Genomic DNA, 21,787 nt, shown 5'->3' on the forward strand with positions numbered 1-21,787 from the left:
CATTCACATGTCATTATTTTTTAAAGTTTATATGTCCCTTTTGTTGCTTTCCCAATCTTAACGTAAACGTCCAAGGAAAATAAATCTAAAAATTATATTCTTAGATAATTCACTGAATTATCATTCAATGAATGATACAAAACTTTCTGCTTTTTAACATAACTATGATGCCAAAGTCTGAAGAGAAGGGAGATGCTGGTACCTTAAGTAGTGAATATTGACAGCTGGCTATCACCAGGCAGAACTGGAAGACCCAGATATCTCTGAAGAAGCCTTGTATGAGAAGAATAGATCCCAAAAAAGCCACAAGAATAGCCAAGATGACAGCTAACACATTTTCCAGGATCTCACGATTTCTGTAGACAGAAAAATTTATGAGTAAGTATATCATCAATACAAGAAATTAATCAGAATGCAAAAAGGGAAGACATCAATATGAAGTTCATATTATGCTTGTTAAGATTTTTTTTTAGTACTGGGTTTGAACAAGGTTTTGGATCATAATGAAAAAGTATGTTCAGTTTAGATGGAAAACTGGCACACATTCTTATGTGCAAATAAAGCATGCTACAGTGGATTGTGAAGTTCTTATTATAATACATAATACAGTTTCAATTTCTATGTTATAACTTTACTTTTCTACATAATACAGTTTCAATTTCTATGTTATAACTTTACTTTTCTTATCATCTGCTTCTCTGTCAAGTTTGTTGCCAAATAACTAAACAACCTGAATGGCAAATAAAGGAAATATACAAAGAAACAAGTTCGAAATACAAAATCTCAAAAGAGTCTCTAGAAAATTAAATTGAAAATATTTATATGACAAAGACTGTAACCAAATTTTGATACCAAGTGGTTTCATTTCCCATGTCTAAATCATCTGAAATAATCAGAAATCTTACTAAAATTACTTAAACACAGGCTCTTACATATGTTGAGAATGAAGGCAGTGATAGACCATCAATGCTGCCTCTATCAAAGTTACTGAGACAATTCTATATTTTACTAAACTGACGCTGTAAAAGAAGAAGTACAATGTTCAACACACTACATACAGCAATGAAGATAATTTTTTTTAAAATTTATTTTATTTTATTTTTTGGCCGCACTGCACAGCATATGGGATCTTAGCTCTCCGACCAGAGATCAAACCTGCACCCCCTGCATTGGAAGAGTGGAGTCTTAACCACTGGACTGCCAAGGAAGTCCCTGAAGATGATTTTTATAAATCATGCCAAAAAATAAGAATCTATCTTACTTCCTGGGGAAATTTTATTCACAAAATGTTAGGTATGTGCTAAAACTCTTGATTTTAAAGAATATTTACTGACACAGGAACATGCTCAGTACATTTGCTATACAAAGAAAGCAGGACACAAAACTGTATACGAAGATACAAGTTCTATTACTTAAGAAACATACATACACAGGTTTAAAAAGACAATATATCAATTTGGTACTACTAATAATGGTTCTCTCTGGGTGGAAGGATTTTGGCTGGCCTCTGTCTTAAAATCTTTCTACATATTTAATAAAGAATTGCTTTCATAATCATAAAGATTTTTATTTCTTTATATTACATCAATGCCCAATTTATAATCATCAATTGACCTAAAAAATAAAATTCACAAATATCTCTGTACTATTTCACTTGATAGTTCTAGCAGATTAAAACAAGTTCAATAGTAATTTCAAATCAATAAATGAAACGCTGGTATCTGTTCTTATATGGCAGTTGTGGAATCCCAGACTTGCCGAATCCAACGATCCCTGTCGGCCCTGGTACACTATATTCTGTCCATGTCGCTTGTCACTGAACACGTGCTCTCCCTCCGGCTTTTGTTAGTTTTTAATTTTGATGAATCCAATTTATCAATTTGTTTTCTCATTGATCTGTTTTTCATGTCACATCTGTGCAATTTTGCCTAACCCAAGGTCACAAATCTTTTCTCCTACGTTTTGCTTTTTTCTGAATTTTATATTTTAGATTTCACATTTAGGCCTATGATCCACTCTGAGCTAATTTTTGTAATATGATGCAAGGTAATAATACAAATTCTTTATTTTTCTTTTTCTTTTCTTCTTCTTTTTTTTTTTTTTTTGCATATGGAAATCCAATGTTTCTAGCACCACTTGTTGAAAAGCTTATCCTTTCTCCACTTCACTGATTTGGGATATTATTTTGGCACTATCTAGGCCTGGAATTTTCTTTATGGGAAGGTGTTTAACTACAATGCCCATTTATTTAATAGATATAGGAACATTAAGATATTGTATTTCTTTCAGAACTTTGATAATTTTTATCTCTCAAGAAATTTGTCCACTGTCAAATTTATTTACATACAACTGCTCATAATATTTTATTATCCATTTATTACCTATAGACTCTGTAGTGATATCCTAGCTCACATTCCTGATATTGGTAATCCATAACTTTTTTTGTGTGTCCTGATCAGCTAGGCTAAAATATATTACTTTAATTGAGCTTTTTGGTTTCCTTGATTTTTCTCTACTGTCTTCTGTGTCCTCACTGATTTCTGCTTTGTTCTTTATGATTTTCTTTCTTCTGCTTTCTTAGGGTTAATGTGATCTTCTTTTTCTAGTTTCCTAAGGGGGAAGGTGAAGTCACTGAATTGACTTTTCTTCTTATTCAGTGCTATAAATTCTTCTAAGTACTGTGTTAGTGGCATCACAAAAATTCTGATTGTGTCTCATTTTTTATGTGGTTCAAAATATTTTCTAATCTCCCGCTTGATTTGTCCTTTGATCTATGAGTTATTTAGGTGTATTTAGCTTTCAAATATTTAGGGATTTTCCAAGGTTCTTTTGTTACTGATTTATAATTAACTCCGTGGTCAGGGAACACACTATATAGAACTCAAATCCTTCTAAATTTGATCCTTATATTATGGCCCAGAATATGGTCTATCTTGGTAAATGTTCTGTGTGCACATAAAAGAATGTGTATTCTGTGGTTATGAGTGGAGTGTTCCATAAATGTCACTCAACTTAGGTTGGCTGACAATTATATCTTTGTTGATTTTCTACATACTTGTTCTATCAATTATTGAGAGAGGTGTGTTGAATTCAACTATAATTGTGAATTTATCCATTTCTCCTATTTCTATCAGCTTTTCCTTCAAAGCACTGTTTGAGATATAGAAACATTTAGGATGGTTAAATCCTATGCATTAATTGACCACTTATCATTATAAAATGACCTCCTTTTACCTTGGTAATATTCTTTGCTTTGAAATCTACTTTGTCTGACATTAATTCAGCCACTCTAGCTTTACTGTGATTAGTGTTAGCATGGTAAATCTTTTCTGTTTTTATATTTAAAGTGCATTTCTTGTAGGCAGCAAAGAATTGAGTCTTGCTTTTTTTCTCCAATTTGACAATTTCTGACTTTTCCAACTATCATCCTGTCATTTATCTTCTGTCAATCTGTTTTTGATCTCTTTCCTTTTCTGCCTTATTTTACATTAAGAGAGCAATTTTTATGAATCTATTTTATCTCCTTTATTTTTTTAACTTACTAGTTATAACTCTTTCTTTTGTTACTTTAGTAGTTGCTTTAGTATACATTTTATGACAGTCTACTTCAAGTGACGTAGTATAAGTATACATACAGTATAAGCAACTTATATTTAATTCACATACAGTATAAGAAACTTATAGTACTATACTCTTATATGCCCCTTCCTGGCGTTTATGCTATTATTGTCATGAATTTTACTTTCACTTATCTTATAAATCACACAATACATCATTATTATTTTTGTTTAAACATCCAATTATGTCTCAAAGAGATTTAATTAGTAAGAAAAAATTTTATATATTTATTCATGTAGTTACTTACCATTTACAGTGATCTTTTATTTCTTTGGGTAGGTCCATATTTCCAGTTGGTATTATTATCCTTCTGCCTGAAAGACATGCTGTAATATATTTTGTAGTGTGGGTCTGCTTGAAAAAAATTCTTTCAGTTTTTCCTAGTCCAAAAATGTCTTAATTTCATCTTGGTTTTTGCAGTTTTGTTGGGTATAGAATTCCAGGTTGAGTTTTTTTCTCCTTTCAATACTTCAAAAATGCTACTCCATCATCTCCTCATTTGTATTTTTTCCAACAATAAATCTGATGTCTTCCTTATTCTTGTTCCTCTGTACAAACTACATCTTTTTTTCTCCTGCAGTTTTTAAGATTTTATCACTGGTTTTGAGCAATTATGCGCCTTGGTATAGTTTTTTTCATGTTTCTTGTACTTGAGGTTCATGGAGATTCTTCAATGTGTACATTTGTAGTTTTCATCAAATTTAGAAAGCTTTCCACCATTACTTCCTCAAAATTTTTTCTCTCTTCCTGTCTCCCTTGGCTTACTTTCATTTTGTATATTCTTTTCATTGGGGGATGGGCGTAGGAGAATGATTCTTTTTTCTTTGTTTCATTTTCAATAGTTTCTACTGCCATGCTGTCAACTTCACTTATATTTTTTTCTGTAATGTCTAATCTACCATTAATCTCATCCATTGTATTTTTCATCTCAGACATTTTAGTTTTCATCTCTTAGTGTGACTTGGGTCTTTTTTTTCATATCTTCCATATCTCTACTTAATTTTTATTAACATGCAAAGTACATTTATAACTGTTTAATGTCTTTGACTGCTAATTCTAATATCAGTGACAGTTACAGGTTGGTTTCATTACTTCCCTCATTATAAACCACATTTTGTCATTTCTTTGTATGCTTGGTAATCTCTGATTGGATGCCAGATATTGTGAATCTTAACTTTTTATGTGGTGAGAATTTCTGGATTTCTATAAATCTTGTTGAGCTTTGTTATGCTACTTGGAAACAGTTTGATCCTTTCAGGTCTTGCTTTTATGACTTGCTAGGTGGGTCTGGTGCAGTGCTCATGCTAGGGCTAATTACTCCCCACTTCTAAGGCAAGACTTTCCTGAGTACCCTACACAATGCATCATAAAGTATGAATTATTATGGTGGGGGGGGATGGGCACTATCCCCAGCCCTGTGTGCCAGGCACTGTTCCTCTGTTTCTTTCACATCATTCTTACCCTGGCTTCCTCATATAATTCTCTTACCAATATCCTGCTGAACAGTTGAGGAGACCCACTAAAAATCTCTGAGGTTCTCTCTCTGAGCAGCAATCCTCTCTGATGTTCTATCCTACAGACTTGAGCTGCTCTAGTCTCCCTGGACTCTGAGCTCCATCTCCTCAACTCAGGAAGTCTGCTGGACTCTACTTCAGTACCGCAGCCTGGGGACTCTCTTAAGGCAGTAAGGTGGGCTCACATAATTTGCTTCCCATCTCTCAGGAATCATGGTCCTTTTCTGTCTTATTTCCAATGTTTTGAAAACCACTTTTTCATGCATTTTATCTGTTTTTCATCGTTTCAGGTAGAAGAGTAAACCCAGTCTTTGTTACTCCATGTCAACTAGAAGCAGCAGTTGGTCACCAAGTTCATAATTGACTAATACTGTTTACTATTATACCTTTTATAGTTAGAGTCATATTACATATAACCTTATGGTCATTAACACCTCAAATTCTCTGGCTTTTAAGTACAGCTGCATGATTCTTAATGATAAAAACAATTTTTAAAATAAACATATTAAAATTGCCACAAAAAAAGCTTTTAATGGATTCAGGAGAGTCAACGTTTGGGAGCCTTACTAACTTAAATTTTATCTCAAGAGAACCAAAATAGAAAACGCCTTCCAACATGGAAACCAAGTCAAATACTCAATGGGTAATTTAATACATTTCAATTTAAAAATAAAATCTGCACATATCTTTAATATCACACTATATTCTCACCTATCAAACAGGGCCAAAAGTGTGAGTCTGTCAAAGTTAATGCTGATCCACAGCTGGGGCAGGATCCAAAAGCGATAATAGTGTTTAACTTTTTGGGCAGCTTCTTCTGTTGGACCGTAAGTAGCTGCCAAATCAGGGCTTAGGTCAATGTCTTGTTGCTCCAACAAATCTGTATCGATGGTCAATAGTCTGTTCAATCGAATCTGTGGAAGAGAGAGCTAAAAGAAAATAGCATTAAAAGGCTTAAAATATCTTTAATCAAGTCATGCTTCAAGGGCTACGCAATCAGCTTGCAAATTATCTAAACCTCCTTAATTCTCTACACTAGTCCACTCTTGTCGATATTTTATGATTGTTAGAAACTACAGAAGGTGACAAAAGGAAGTGAACTACAACAAAGGGCTTTTGGAAAGATTTTACTAGGAAGTATTTGAAATTTTAGTATTTTATGATTGTATAGTTAGTGAATCCATTAAAATCACCAACAGGGAATCATTAGCGGCTTCCCTTCTCCCTACCCCTTCTCTTCTCTCATTAAGCTATGAACCTCACTACTGTGTCAAATCTAAGCTCCTCTGCATTGGATTCAATGCCTTCAAATCTCAATTCTTCATACAGTCGCTTATCACTGTTACTGCTGTTTTCAAATCCCTCCCACACTCCTTTACTTTTGTTTTGGCAGGCTGCTCATCTGAGGCTATACAGGATATTACCACATTACATTTCTTTCAGGTTCAACTCATCTGTTCACCAGTTTCCCCTTCCTCTGAAAGAATCCAAAGTTTACTGCATTTAGCATAGCACTAGCCAGCATTTTGCTGTCTCAAGGCTCTCATACCATTTAACAGTGGAAAATACTACTATGCCATTTTATATAAAGGACTTGAACAAACATAGATTTTGGTATCCGCACAGGGTCCTGGAACCAATCCCCTGCGGATACCAAGGGATCACTGTAATCATTTCCCCATTTCTGCTTTCCTGTGGAGTTTCCAGGAATACACTGCAGCAAAAGAGTAGGGACAGTCTTTACTTTTCCTACACAGGGGTGGGGTATACTCAAGAAAATATGTTTCTTATATATAACAGCCATTTCTGTCTCTAAGCATTGACAAATATCTCCCCAAACACTTTTTTTCCCTTATCCTCTATGCCAGGGTTTCTCAATCTTGGCACTACAGGTACTTTCAAGCCAGGTAATTCTTTGGGTGGGGGCTATGCTTTCCACTGTAGAATGTTTTACAGCATCCCTGGCTTCCACCCACTAGATACCTACAGCATCCCCCTGGTTGTAACAAGCAAAAATATTTCCAGACATTGCCAAATGTTGAAAACTATTGTTCTGTGCCAATTCACATCTATGGTTTTAAAACCTTGCTCACAACTCATCGTCTTCAGGAAGCCGCTAATAATTAATCTCTTTGGCACTAAATTTATCTACACGTACCTGGTATCTCTTAAATACTGCTTATAAGGATTTCAACTGTTTTATCTTTTCTAACCTCAATATATATACTTTGATATACATCACACAAAGGCAGTGTTATCTTTTTAAAATATACCCACTGCATCTCATATGGCATTTTTTTATACAGCGATAACATCACTAAGCACACACACTGGTATACGAATAACTAATAGTTAACCAACAGTTAGTAGATAAGTACCAAATCAGTTAGCTATGTACCAAAATCATAATGTTCAAAGTGAAGTTTTAAAATGGCAAAATTAAAAACGGCACAACCAGATTATGACACTGGAGAGTAAACAGACCTCTACATACCCTCAAAAGTGTAATTACTGACTCATAAATAGCTAATTAAACTTCACGGTGCTTTACACTTGTTTGTTTCTTAACAAAGGACTTATGAGAAGAGATCCACTATGGGACAGCAAAGGTGATTTTGCCAGTTTTCAACAAAATTGATATTTTGTAACCTCATCAATTTTCTCATTTGTATAGCTACTTAATCTGAAAATACAGCATTTTATAAAAATAAAGGAAAACCTACCACATCATGTGGATAAAATCGAACTGAGGTAGAACTGGATACATGTGAATCCGTGTCACTAAAGAAAAATGAAGAAGACTTTAGGGAATAAACAGCTTGTCAAGTAGTAGAAAGAAAAATAAGTCTATTAACAATTACATGATATTTACACTGTCTACTTTTCCATGTAAACTTCAAAGTACAAAATCGAATTTTCCTAGAGTTGTGATTAGGAGCATAGCCTCTGGGTCAAAGTATCTATATTCAAATCTCCTCATCAACTGAATGAGATCTTGGACAAGTTATCTAACCTTTTTATACCTCAGTTTCCTCATTGGTAACATAGGATAAAAGTACCTCTATCACCAAGTTCTTGTGAAAATTGTTTAAGAAAGCAATTAACATATTGCCAGGAGCCATAATAAATTTAACCTATGATATAATAGTCTAGAACGTGACAACTCAGTTTCCACAGTTCAGTCAAATTTAGATTTCAAAACTTAAGACCTTACCACATTTATGGTGTAAGGAATTGTTCTTATCTTGAATTATATTAAACATAATAAAGTGTTCCCATTGTTCCATCCTCCTATGGCTTCCACTGTTACAAAATCATCTAAACACTCCAATCATTTTTGAGGGGGTGAATTCTGAAACTGGACTAAAGGAGCTTTATTAAAGAGTACAGTTTCTGAAATGTTCTATCTTTTCAGCATGCTAAGCTAAGTGATCACAAGACCCTATTGCTTTAAAGAGACCCTCAAAACTGAAAAAACTAAGTGAACTGCCCATAGATATGTAACATATAAACAGGTGTGTCCCACTATTAAATGGAAGTCCTAAAATAAGAATCAAATGACTCTTGTGGGAAAAAAGTGAGCTAATCAATCAACAATGAATTTCAATGCAGCAATTTGAATAGATGAGTAAGATTAAAATTTCAGAAAAAAGTTTTACACATTCTAAACTATAATTGATTATGTTATACGATCAAGATTTCTATTTCTTATTTGCTTTCCTCCTAACTTCTCTGTTATCTTACATAATTCCTTCCTGAGGGAAGGAGAGAAAAGAAACTAAATGCAACATATGACCCATATTTTAAGAAATTCCTCCTTCTTATAGCTGGTAAACACATTTTAAAACAAAATGAAAGATAATCATTTAAAAAGACACTTGACCAAAACCCTCACACAGAAATAAAAATTTGAAATTACACAAAGAAAGAGAATTGATCGGTTTGAACTTAGCTGTGTAAATATTTTTCTATTAAGTTTTTTCCATCATGCAATATATACACATAGTTAAATTTGAAATTGCGGGAAACCGCTGTCACGTGGTAAGATCTACAGGAAATTTTTACTTAATTTTTTTTTTAAATACATAATAGCTTTTGTTTTAAGAATAACAGCTTTCTTTTTTTCCACAGCAAAAAATTCTACTTTAATTCTTTGGCGACAAATGCATAATGACAATTTATTTAAGCCAATATAAACAAATGTTTTCAAAATAACTTTTCTATCTCAACGCTTACAAACTTTAAAAACGGCAAACATATGCAAGTACATACACTTCCCTAATATGACTTCACACATACCAGATATTGGATGCTCTTCTTGCTGCTGGTTCAAAATTCACAAGTGACATATCACAGCCACCAGTCTCATAAAGCGTAGAAGAGAACTTACCTAGCAAATAAATGATTTTTTTAAAAAAGCCATTAGAATACTCAGAAATTTCCTTCATGAAACACTAATTTTAAGCTTGTTACAATCTAAGAAAATGTACTATAACCTTCTTTTTCCAAAATATTTAAAAAACAATGATCTACATATAATTCAGCATGATGTGCATTGAAAAGGAATGCTAAACAGTGGGGCAAAATGTCAACATACATAATCAGGTGTTAAAAGTGATTTAAGTCAGCTTCATAATAGCAGTCTCCTTCTCTTTTCTCCTCCCAGCACATTCTCAATTCAAGTTATAATACAAACAAACTGAATGTTGTTTAAAGGTCACCTGACCACTACTTACAAGTGGTGAGTAGCCATTTGGAGGGCTGCTTAAGTTTTAAGATAGCTCAAACTGCAAGACAACAAATTTATGTGATTACCTTCAGAGTTTTTTGGTTTTGTTTTACTTTTAAGAAGAAATAAAAAAGTATCAAAATGGATCTAAGGAAGTTCAATGAATGAAGTATAATAATGTTGATGACAAACTACAGTATTCAATGAATATTAATAGTTGTTATGATTCTACAAGAACTCTATGAAAGAATTTAGGAACACCATTTGCTGTAGCCAAGTATCTACAGAACTGATAAAAGGCTTAGAAATTTTATTGGTTGCAAAGAATATAGGTTTGAAAAAAAACTCTCTTAAAATGAACTGTATAACGTAAAATGATTTCTGATAATGGAATTTTAGAAACCTGAATACTGTCTGAAATGCATGCTGTACTTTGAAGATCTATGGTAAGCCATATCAATGGTGGGTAGGGAGCATAAATAAATGAATATAAATTTCTAGTAGGACAATAAGATGAGGTATATAACTGCAACTGTTTGGATCTAGTCCAGACTGCCTTTTGAGTATTTATGAGGTTTTTGTTTTACTAGCTAGAACTACTGAGGTTATAAATATGAGAAATCTAAAGGGCAATTTCAACTTGATGACAAGGCTAAAAGATTTCTTTTCCATGACTACAATGAAAACAGTATACAATAAGAATTTTTGTTTAAGTGAACTCCTTGAAAAATGACAATAAAAGGCCCCCATAATATTCTAATATAACCAAGGGTTCACAGAACATTTCAACAATTACTTCTTTCGTCAAAAGGACTAGAATCAGAAAAAGTACTTTATTAAATAGGATTATTTGAGTACTTTCTATGAGTCATAATATTTTATCCTATTATGGTGCTTTCTGTAGTAGCATTTTTTTTGGTCAAAATACTCCTGAGATAAATTAGGGAAAAAGGCATTCTATGAAATGCTCAGCTCATTTGCTGTTTTTCAAGGGAGGATTACTGAGCATGTAGATTATCTAAAACTCTGCTTTTTACCCCCCTGTCTTCTAGCCATGAGTTACTCACCCTTAGCACCTATAACAGAAACCAGAGTAGGGAACTAAAATGAAATGACAGAGTTTTTTGAAGCGATAGGGTGGGTTGCAGAAATTGTTAGTAAAGAAAAAAGTTAAAAACTGCCTTGACTGAGATTTTAAAATTATTTTTAAATTGTAACTTTTTATGCTGTGCTCTTTCCTTACTTATTAGCATGGATAATCAGAGATTGGCTGTGCTAAAATTAACTTAGATTAGCAGAAAAAAGAAACACCTGATCAAAATCACAGATTGCATAAATGCAGAAGAATTATAAAACCATATTAAATGACTAAATCACAGAGCAACAGAGCTGGGCGGGCTTGTATGAAATCCAGTAAGAATGGAATGCATAAATATTTGTGTTTATATCACATAATTTGTGTGTATTTTTGAAATAAGTTAATTCTATATTCAGTAGAATTTAAATTATTGGAGTATATTCTGAGTATTTAAGCATTCCATGGGATTTTTAGTAATATAAGTCCTGTTCTTGGGATATTAAAAATAATAAATATTTATATGCAACTGAAATCAACTAAAATATTACTCTTTGTAATTTTCAAACAAAACAGTAAAAGATGATTAAGTCATTACTGCAACTATATTGTCTTTTATGTATAGATGTCTAGTATGAAACTTATATAGAAATGGGTGCATTTTTAAATAAAAATAAAACACCCCCTCCAAAAGTTTTTCAGAAAGAAAGCTGGAAAAACTGAGTAGTTTTATTACTACATAAATCTACAACTACAACTACAAATCTACAACTCTGAATGCATACAAACCACTGAGTAAGAAGGAATAAAATTTAAACAAGGCATAAAACATGTCTAAGAAAAGGGCAGTTATAATTTCAACAAATGTGCATGACTTCAACAGTGCTTTTTTTTTCCCTAAGAAGCTTCTGTCTACCTACTAACTTTACAAACATGTCAGGTTCATAAAAACATACATGGCATATGTCAGAACAAACTAACTTCGTATTAAGGCTTCATGGTGTATTCCCAACTTAACTCCACCAAAAGAACAGATTCTATGTCCCTCTTACATCTTTGGGCTTGGCAGCTGACAGCACTTCAGAAGTAACAAATTTTATTCAGAAGATAATTCAGAAAAAAAAATTACACTAAAAAGTGTTTAGCTTAAGGTTTCAGTGAAAAACTTAGTAACATTTTAATATATTAATAATCTACTAAAGACATCTTCAAAAATAACCAAAACAGAAATAAGTACATATTGCTATTGGTTTATAAAAATTAATATCTTAAATTTTTACAAATCTTCTTAGCAAACATAACAACTTGACATATATCTCATTTGAGATTAAAACCATAATCACAGTTAACCTTTCTGAACTAATAAGTAAATGTGCCCTTATTAATAACCCTATTTTAATAAGTATTCTGTATTTAGACAAATACTTCCATGTAAATATTATTTCTAATGAACATTAATTGGGAAGAAAGTAGAACATCAATGAAATATGTCCTCCTCACATGTATTATGATTATAAACTGTTATCGCCTCATAATTCAACTCCCAGGTCATAACTAATTATATCTAATAGTATGGCTCTGTCATGATTTTAAAAGAAAAACATTAATTTCTGACAAACCAGAATGGAGGCTGGAATTTCAGACTTAATAATGACATTGGCCATGATATAGCATCTCTAAGATAAAGAAAAGTTAAGGCACCTGGTATTTCTGTTTCAAATATTCAATAATGACTGCTATAGTCTTCAAAAATTCAATTTAATTACACAAAACCCTATTTTTCTTGAGGTGGGAGAATTTCCAGTAACCACAGGTCAATAAATAAGTGATGAACAAGATAAGTAAAACTGAATACTGATTTAAAGAACAAGGACACTTGAAGCATTTCCTTGAAGCCACAAATTCAAAATAAACACTGGGGGCTTCCCTGGTGGTGCAATGGTTGAGAATCTGCCTGCCAACTCAGGGGACACGGGTTTGAGCCCTGGTCCGAGAAGATCTCACATGCCGCAGAGCAACTAAGCCCGTGTGCCACAACTACTGAGCCTGTGCTCTAGAGCCTGTGAGCCACAACTACTGAAGCCCTCGTGCCTAGAGCCCGTGCTCTGCAACAAAGAAGCCACCGCAATGAGAAGCCTGCGCACCGCAACGAAGAGTAGCCCGCGCACCGCAACGAAGACCCAACGCAGCCAAAAATAAATAAACTAAATAAATAAATTAAAAAACAAAATAAACGCTGGCAAAACACTGATAAAAGACATAGAAATTAATGAGATTCTCTAATTAGTCCTATCAATAAAAATCCTCACCACGTAACACAAAGTTCAGTTAATATTGTGAGAAACCCTTAATGCATTCTTAATGTCACTCTCATTTCACTTGTTTATCTTAGAAAGAGGTGGTTACCAGGACAAATCATCCGTAGGGTTCTTCCAATCTTCCCAGCACCAACGACAAAGAAGACCTCTTACATTTCTTGGACGATTTCCTTCTGTAGATCCCCACCCTACACCCCCATTCATTCTGCGTTCTCCAAGCCTCACCCTGATACACTGCTTGACTTCTCACTTCTCTAGCATTATTCTTAGCACAAGGAGGGGCTACAAGAGCAAAGAGAGATAGAGACAAGGGAGGCAGCTCTACAAAGTGTTTTTAGAAGACAACTGGGGGACTACATACATCTCTATGACTAACTTGAGTACTCTACGAAAAGTGTCTTTTTCTGGTGGTGATGAGTATTGTGCTCACGATGCCATTCCAATGAATACACGACACTTTTAAGAGAGAAGGCCTTGACAAGTTCCAATTTCTTGGATAGCACCCCCCTTATTATGAGTGGTGCCTGTGAGTCTCTGAGGAAACATGAGTTTTCAACCAGACAGAAATGACTCATTTTACTGCTGCTTACAGGTTTATGGACCTGTTTCTCCCTAGACTGGGGATCAGCAAACTTTTTCTGTAAAGGGACAGATAATAAATATTTTAGGCTTTGTGGGCCAGATGGTCTCTGTTGCAACAGTTCGAGTCTACCATTGTAGCGTGAAAGCAGCCACAGAAAACACATAAAATAAATATTTATTTACTTTATTTACAAAACAAGCGTCAAGCTAGATATAGTCACCAGGCCATAGTTTGCTAATCCCTGTCCTAGACCAAAAGCCTTACTCTTATAAAATGCCTTTAATTCTTGTGCTAAATGGAAATCAAGTCACTATGCTGCTCCTGTTCAATACTGAGAACCAGTCCTTCTTCCTAGAACGTGCAATGCTGTGCTAGGTTTTTAAAACAGGAGAAGAATAAGAAAAAGGGTAGAAATGAGAAGAAAGAGGTTGGTTTAGAGGAGAGCTTTTGAGGACTGGCAAGAAAAGACAGATAAACTCTATTGCTTGGTAACAGTGAAAGAGATTCATATACTGATATATTTTACTGCCATGGTTGCTGTTCGCTAGTTCTGACTTAACACAACATGTCAATTCATTAAGTGGAATCCCCAGATCAGGTGAACCTTCCAGAAGTGAATGTACAAGTTCATATTCTGATATAATTTCATCATCTCACATCTCCTTCAAAAGGGCAAGTCCTCCTCATCTTGGTAAAATAATCCATAACAATGACATTGATGACATTACAAATGATCAGATAAATAAACAAAAAAAGTCACAGAATGGGAGAAGATATTTGTAATTGGTATCTGACAAATTAGTTGCATCTAAAATATCAAAAGAACTCTTAAATGTCAATAATAAGACAAACAGCTTGATTTTAAAAGTGAGTAAAAGATTTGGACACACTTCACAGAAGATATATATATATATGTATATATATGTATAGTCAATAAACACACCAAAGGATCCTCATCATCCCTGGTCATAGGAGAAATGTAGATTTAAGCCACAATGAGATATTATACACCCATTAGGGCTAACATTTAAAAGGCCAAAAATAGCAAATGTCAATGAGAATGGGAACAACTGGAACTCATACATGCTGGTGGGAATATAAAATTACTTTCGAAAACATTTTAGACATTTTATTCACAATAGCCAATACCTGGAAACAACACAAACTTGTCCATTGACAGATGAATGAATATAAAATATATAGTAAGCTCACAGAATGAATACTCAGCAACAAGGAACATACTGCTAACAACATAATGAATCTCAGAAGCACCATGCTGAGTGCAAAACTAAACACAAAAGGCGACATACTGTGTGACTGCATTTATATGAACTTCTAGGAGAGGAAAAACATAATGACATAAAGCACACAGTGGATGCCTGTGGCCAGGAGCAGAGGAGGCACGGACTGCAACGGGGGCACAATCTTTTGAAGATAATGAAAATGTTCTGCACCGTGATTGTGGGATTTCACAGGCGTGCACATCTGTTAAAACTCACCAAACTGTACATGTTGAATGAACACAATTTATCATGCCAAAATTATATGTCAATAAAGTTGATTTAAAAACAAACAAGAAAAAAAAGACTAGTCAGGTAAAAGACCAAGTAGATGGATGAACATGAGACAGCATGTAGTCAGTGAAATTCCCATAAGTTACTAATCAAGGTTTTGGAGAATGAGTGACATTTGTTGTTTTGTTTTTGTGTTTCATTTTAAAAATATGATGCATCGAAAGATTCAAAAGCAGTATATAAAACGAAGGAAGTTCCCCACTCCCCACAGAAAGCCACTGCCAAGAGCAGTTTCTGTGTTCTTCTGAACAATGTTTATCTACATTTTATCCCAAAACAAATGGATCATTCTCTTCATACACACTTTCTAAAATTTACTTCTTTTGCTTACTAAATAGCTTACCTTTTCATGTCGATAACATATATATTTCAAGTTCTGAACATTACAGTTATGTTCATGAATAATACACCAGGGGTTCTCTAGTAACAGACATTTAGATTGTTTACAGTTTTCCAAATTACAAGCAATGCTACAATGAATATCCACATATATCTTTGCATGTTTGTGAAACTTGTGGATTAAAACATATCGGCATTTTGGGTCTATTGTTCTAAATCTCCCTCCAAAAATGTTCAATCTTGTAGTGGTCTATTTCACCAGACCCTTTCCAACAATGGACATCACTACACATTCAGTAGATGAAAAATATCATAATCCTATTTTTAATTTTCAATTTTAATTTTCAATTTTAAAAATTATGAGCAAACTTGAGCTGTGTGCCCATAATTGCAAGCTACTTGTAACTCTCAACTTTTCTAGTAGGTCACTGATCTTAATCTTACTGATCTGAAGTGTTTATTGTCTTACTGTGGCAAAGACTGATGACTGGCCTCCAGTATGCATCTCGTCCTTATCCCTTTTAAAAATAGGACCTTCCCCTCACTGAATTTCAGTTGAGCCTATGTCTATCTACTTAGAGACCTCTCCCAGCCTCTCCTGAAGCTAGAAGTTGCCATGTGACTATGTATGAGCCCATGGAAGGCAGGAGAAAGTGACAGGCACATTTCCCAAGTCACAGTCTGAAAGATAAAGGCTAGCTGTCCTTGACCTTTTTTTTAGCACCCACCTCCCCACTGCCCTCCTGTCTGGGGGGAAATGTCAACAACTGGAGCAGTCACTGTGGACCAAGCAGGGAAGCCATATGTGGAAGATAAAAGAACCAACCCATCTGCTAGGGACAGCTCCCAACAGACTGTTATGAGAGAAATGTAAACTTCTCTCTAATTTCAGTCACTGATGGGGGATGAGGGAGGGCAGGTCTCTCCATTAAAGACTCTACCTATATTCTAACTAATGCACATACTAATCAAATTTAATTTAGAATCTTAAGAATGTTAACATTAGAAAGCAGTTAATCTAGTGCTTCAATGAATTCTTTACAACACAGACTGGCAAGAGACAAATCAGATATCTCAACCAGTCTGTTATCGTCTGTAAAATTCCTAAAGTAGTTCAAGCATCCCAAACTTTTAAAAATAATATGCTGGTAGTCCTTCCACAGTAACAATGATAAACTTCTGAGCATTTCCAGGAAATGACGGTTAGAGTAGATAAAGTAAAATTTATCTAGGTTTATTTTTAATTTTAACATTTGTGGGGATAAAACAGACACTCTCAAACTCTGCCAGATAAAGTGTAAACAAGCTTTCCATAAAGTAATTAAGAGTATACATCAAAGTCTCAATAATGTTTATTTCCCCTTGACGGATGATTCCATTTCACTGTATTTGTCCTAAGGACATAATCACAGCTGTACAGAAAGGGCTGTGCAAAGGATGTTCAGCAGAGTGTTTATTACAATAGAAAATATCAGGAATCATCTTGAAGACTAACAATGGGGTTAGTTAACTGGTTAAATAAATTGTAATAAATAATAATGTTAACAATAAGAGTGATGATTATTTATGTAATTTACTATTGCCAGGCACTGTTCTAATTGCTTTCAATATTTTAATAGGTATAATCCTCACCACAAATCTATGAAGTATTATTACTATCCCTCCCCTTTGATACATGAGGAAACTGAGGCACAGGGAGAGAAAATAACTTGTCCAAGGTCACACAGCTAGGAAGTGGTAGAGCTCGCATTTGAGGCCTGGAAGTTTAACTCTAGAGTTCACTGTTCTATACTACCTTTCATGTAGCTCTCAGTGATAAAATATTATGCAGTCACTTAAGAACAAGTTAAAAAACAACATGAATAAATGTTCAAATGTGCTAAGAGAAAACAGCAAGAAGCAAAACTCATACAGTGACATAAAAGTCATACAACATCATCCCAGTTCTGTGTTAGAAAAGCATATACATGTATGCATTAAAAAAGAAAGGAAAAAAGAATAAAATGTTAATAGTGACTATCTCTGAGTGGTAAGACTGCAGATGACTTAATTTTCTTCATTTTATTTTCCAGTATTTGTAAACTTGTATTAGAACATGCTTTTCCCATCCTTACACCAAAAAGTATAAATAGAATACATCCCCCTAAATTCTTAATACTTCTTTCTTCTAGAGATAATGAAGCATTTTTACTGTTTCCATAAAAATAAACATTTTACTTTCATTTATAAATACTGGAGATATGGGGATATATGTATATGTACAGCTGATTCACTTTGTTATAAAGCAGAAACTAACACACCATTGTAAAGCGATTATACCCCAATAAAGATGTTAAATAAATAAATACTTTGTGTTGCCCTCCCCTGCAAAAAGGTACAAAAAATAGAGTTTGTATTCAAAAACAACAATAAAGGGTAAGATCAAGGTTGTTGCAAAAAAGAATATAACTTTTAGTTTCGATGAATGAAAAAGATCTACCATAACATAGGAGACAAAAGTATGGACTCCAAGGTCCCTTTAAAGCCATCTTGACTTTGTATTTATAGTAATGAGAAGTAATTAATGACAGACCCCAAAATGTTACAGAGTAGTCCATAATAATATAATCTATTTTAAACACTAAGACTAACATAAAAATCACTGAAAGTATTATAGATCATCTGAGTTTCTGCTTTTTAAAATAAAAAATTTAAAAGCCTCCAAATTGTATTTCTCCTTAATAAGGCATAGCTGCTACAAACTGCTTAAGAAGGTCAATAGGGTGTTGCCAGATTTCCGTTAAATCTTTTTCTAGAGCTGATCACATTTTCAAGGTAATAAGTTCTGTAGTAAAGCGGATTATCAGAAAGAATACCTTCTTTGTAAATACTTGTACAGTAATGAAATTTTAAAAAAACCTTAGAAAAATCAATTCATTACTCTTTAAACCTCTAATACATTAATGAAATTAAGAAAGTCTTAAATTCAGAGGAACACTACCTATGATATTTATATATTTTACATTTATGTCTTGATAAACATAAAATTCTATTGTCCTCATTTCTTGCCTATAACAGTATTTTTATTTTTCACATGAAAATAATAAATTTTATAAATACTTCTCAAAACATATCCTCAACACCACTAATTTCATACACAGAAAAAAAAAAGACAAATTTTCCTGTTTGATCCTATCTAGAATACTTCCTCTGAGATGTGATATATATTAAGAGTTTAACTATCAATTATAATAACCTGTTTCATCACTACATCAATTTATTAGTCTTAATTCACAAGCGGAAGCCAGGATTATCATAAAAACTGTCTCTTGTGTGACTTACCTGGGTAATAAGCAAAAGCTTGTTTTATTTAGTAAAACTGCAGTTTAATTCAGACTATAGTATGAAATCAACTGCAAATAAGTTCAACAAAAGGCTGATAAAAAGAAAATTAACCTTTAGAATGTGGTTTTTACAAAAAGAATAACATGTTACATTGAAGGATTTGAGAAATTCTTTGATAGTAATTTCCTTTTCAAAGATTTTAACTTCAAAACTTACCCATCACTTACATAATTATTTAAACAAAAGTTTCCATGGAAATGAAGTCTATAAATGAGAAAGGAAACCATCCAAATTTTTCCAACCAGGTTCTAAATTATACACTTATAATTCAGTTTTTAAAATTATGATGAACAATTATGCCTGTGGAAAATGGATGATGAAAATGTATTTTCTTCTGCTGATTAAGCTACTAATAAAACCTTATAATGCCATCGTCAATGAACTTTTCCACCACGTCCAATGCTACCTGATAATCTTGAAATGCTAGATAAAATGCAACAGAAAAACAAGGATTCTCAGGGTTTAGTATAGGAAATTGATGTGGTTATCTATTATAACACCACAGAGTAAAAATGTCAAAAACATAGTTAAGGAAAACTACCTAGGCTTGGAATTAAATAATGTCTGACTGCAAGTTTCCTTTAATCGAAAAAGGCTAATATTCCTCACTTTAAAAAGTAAACACACAATTACAACATATACATGTATACACGTAAAAACATTTATATGCACCCAAACATATATATGTATAAGTAGATATATGTAAGTTTGAGTGTGTATGTGTATGAGTGTGTTATATAAATGTATTATGTGTATTTATAAATTTTCACATGTAAAAATTATACATTTAAAATTTTCAGTTGAAGAAGCTAAATTTGGAAGGAAGCAATCCTTTGTAAATACTCCATACATTCAGGGAATATCATGGCTAACTTCAACATATTTGAGTATACAGTATCCAAATTCATTCACACAAAATTATTTTACTACTGTTAACTAAAATCATGTAGAAAATTAAACCATGCAACAAAAATATTCTAGTGAAATATATTAAAAAATCAGTGTCTCTACCAATTCCTTCAAGTTCAGCTGCAGTTCATTTTTAGAATCTTTTTTGGCCAACCTTATGTGCTATGAAACGAACAGGTATACACTGTCCATTGATTGTGTGTTTTGTGCTAATTATTACTAAGCATTCAATTTGGCAACATTCAACTACCACAGGCCAAAAACTATCAGAAAGCAGTTAACACAAACGATAAAATCCAAATTTTAAGAGAATATCCTGAATATTCACCAGTAGATGCTAAATTGATATGTACATATTCTCAATAATCTGCATGTGGTTTAAGCACGGAACTTTATAACTAAATCTTGCTTAGCAAGTTTTTTGAGCAAATTAAGAATTTTTACAGAGGAAAATCACCTACTGGTTCAGTTTATTTTTCATTTGACAAGAGTTTAAAAATCCAAAATGGATTAAAACTAAGCTTAGCTAATCTACTACCAAATGATCAATGGACAATGGTGATAGTGACTGTATTTTTACACATACAAATTGACAAGTCCTCTGTTCATAGGAACTTTGGGTTAACGCAAGAGAAATGTCAATAAAAAGATACTATTTACTCAATATATTTGCAACTAAGGAAGCATCCCTACTTTCAGTCAAAGCAAGTAACTAAATTAAAGTTTACCTTACTCTTCTCAAACACCCTCTTTATAGACTCCCTGCCCTCTTCAAATTACAAACTCAAAAGCAAAAGCACTCTAAAATTAAAATGTTTTATTGCCTTCTCATTTTATTTAGAAATCACCATACATTCTAATGTATAAATATCTTAGATGACCATTTTCAGCTTTCTATAAGATTTGCTAAAGATGACAATTTCATCAATATGCATATCTAATACTTATTAATTCTCTGTGTAACTAAGAGTTTTTACAAAATGGGAAAAGAGTCAATAAATAGCATATGAAATTTTATTATACCTATTTTGGGCACCCTATACCATACATCCTTCTAGTAAAAGCATCAACTAAATTATCTTCTTTATAAATGAAAGACAATAACATGGAGAAACAAAATCACAGTAAGCAAATACAATACTTTGAAATGTGTATTTCTGAATAACAAGATTTTCTTCTTCATTATATTTACTTAAATTGCTATTAATCTGCATTTTGAGCACGAGAAAGCTGAACTGGACAGAGAAATAGAAAACAAACCAGTATAAAATACTGTCTCTTTAAGGCATTACTGAGGCTTTAAACTATACCACCTCTCTGAGAATTAACTATTTAATAACTTACATTTCTATTTTTAGATGTATTAACAGGAAAAAGAAAAAACTTTATAAAGTTACTTGATAGTGGTATAGAGCCATGATGTCCTCAGAATACTGCATTTAGAATTATAGTAAGTCCTATTTCAGATGATAGACATTGAAGTAAAATATAGAATACTTAAAAGAAAGATTATACAGTAATAGGCCATTAGAAAGTACTTTTGCCTTTCCTGCAGCAGAGAATTCAGAGAAATTAAGGTTGAATCAAAATAATTTTTTAAAACTCAACATTTCACCACATGGTACAAATGCCAAGAAATAATAAAACTGCCCAAATCGTTATAAGAGGACAGTAAAGCATGAACATTTATTAATACTTTACCATTAATAACGGACATGCTCAAAAGAAAATGTAGAGTAAGAGT

At 33.1% G+C, this 21,787-nt stretch overlaps 1 protein-coding gene across 5 annotated transcripts in view; it reads right to left on the minus strand.

The window, feature by feature from the left end:
* PCNX1 (pecanex 1) overlaps positions 1-21,787 on the minus strand; it is a 167,680-nt gene that overhangs the window by 69,120 nt on the left and 76,773 nt on the right. For 3 of the 5 annotated variants that reach the window (XM_068543484.1, XM_068543467.1, XM_068543458.1), the window contains 4 exons: positions 9,432-9,522; positions 7,856-7,913; positions 5,844-6,061; positions 203-356 (listed from right to left, as the gene is read on the minus strand). In XM_068543484.1, the coding sequence (XP_068399585.1) occupies positions 203-356; positions 5,844-6,061; positions 7,856-7,913; positions 9,432-9,522 (521 nt within the window). The remainder of the gene's footprint in view (positions 1-202; positions 357-5,843; positions 6,062-7,855; positions 7,914-9,431; positions 9,523-21,787) is intronic. The other 2 variants (XM_068543493.1, XM_068543475.1) reach the window with 1 other exon arrangement.

The sequence above is a fragment of the Eschrichtius robustus genome, chromosome 1, assembly GCF_028021215.1.
Source record: "Eschrichtius robustus isolate mEscRob2 chromosome 1, mEscRob2.pri, whole genome shotgun sequence".
NCBI lineage: Eukaryota > Metazoa > Chordata > Mammalia > Artiodactyla > Eschrichtiidae > Eschrichtius > Eschrichtius robustus.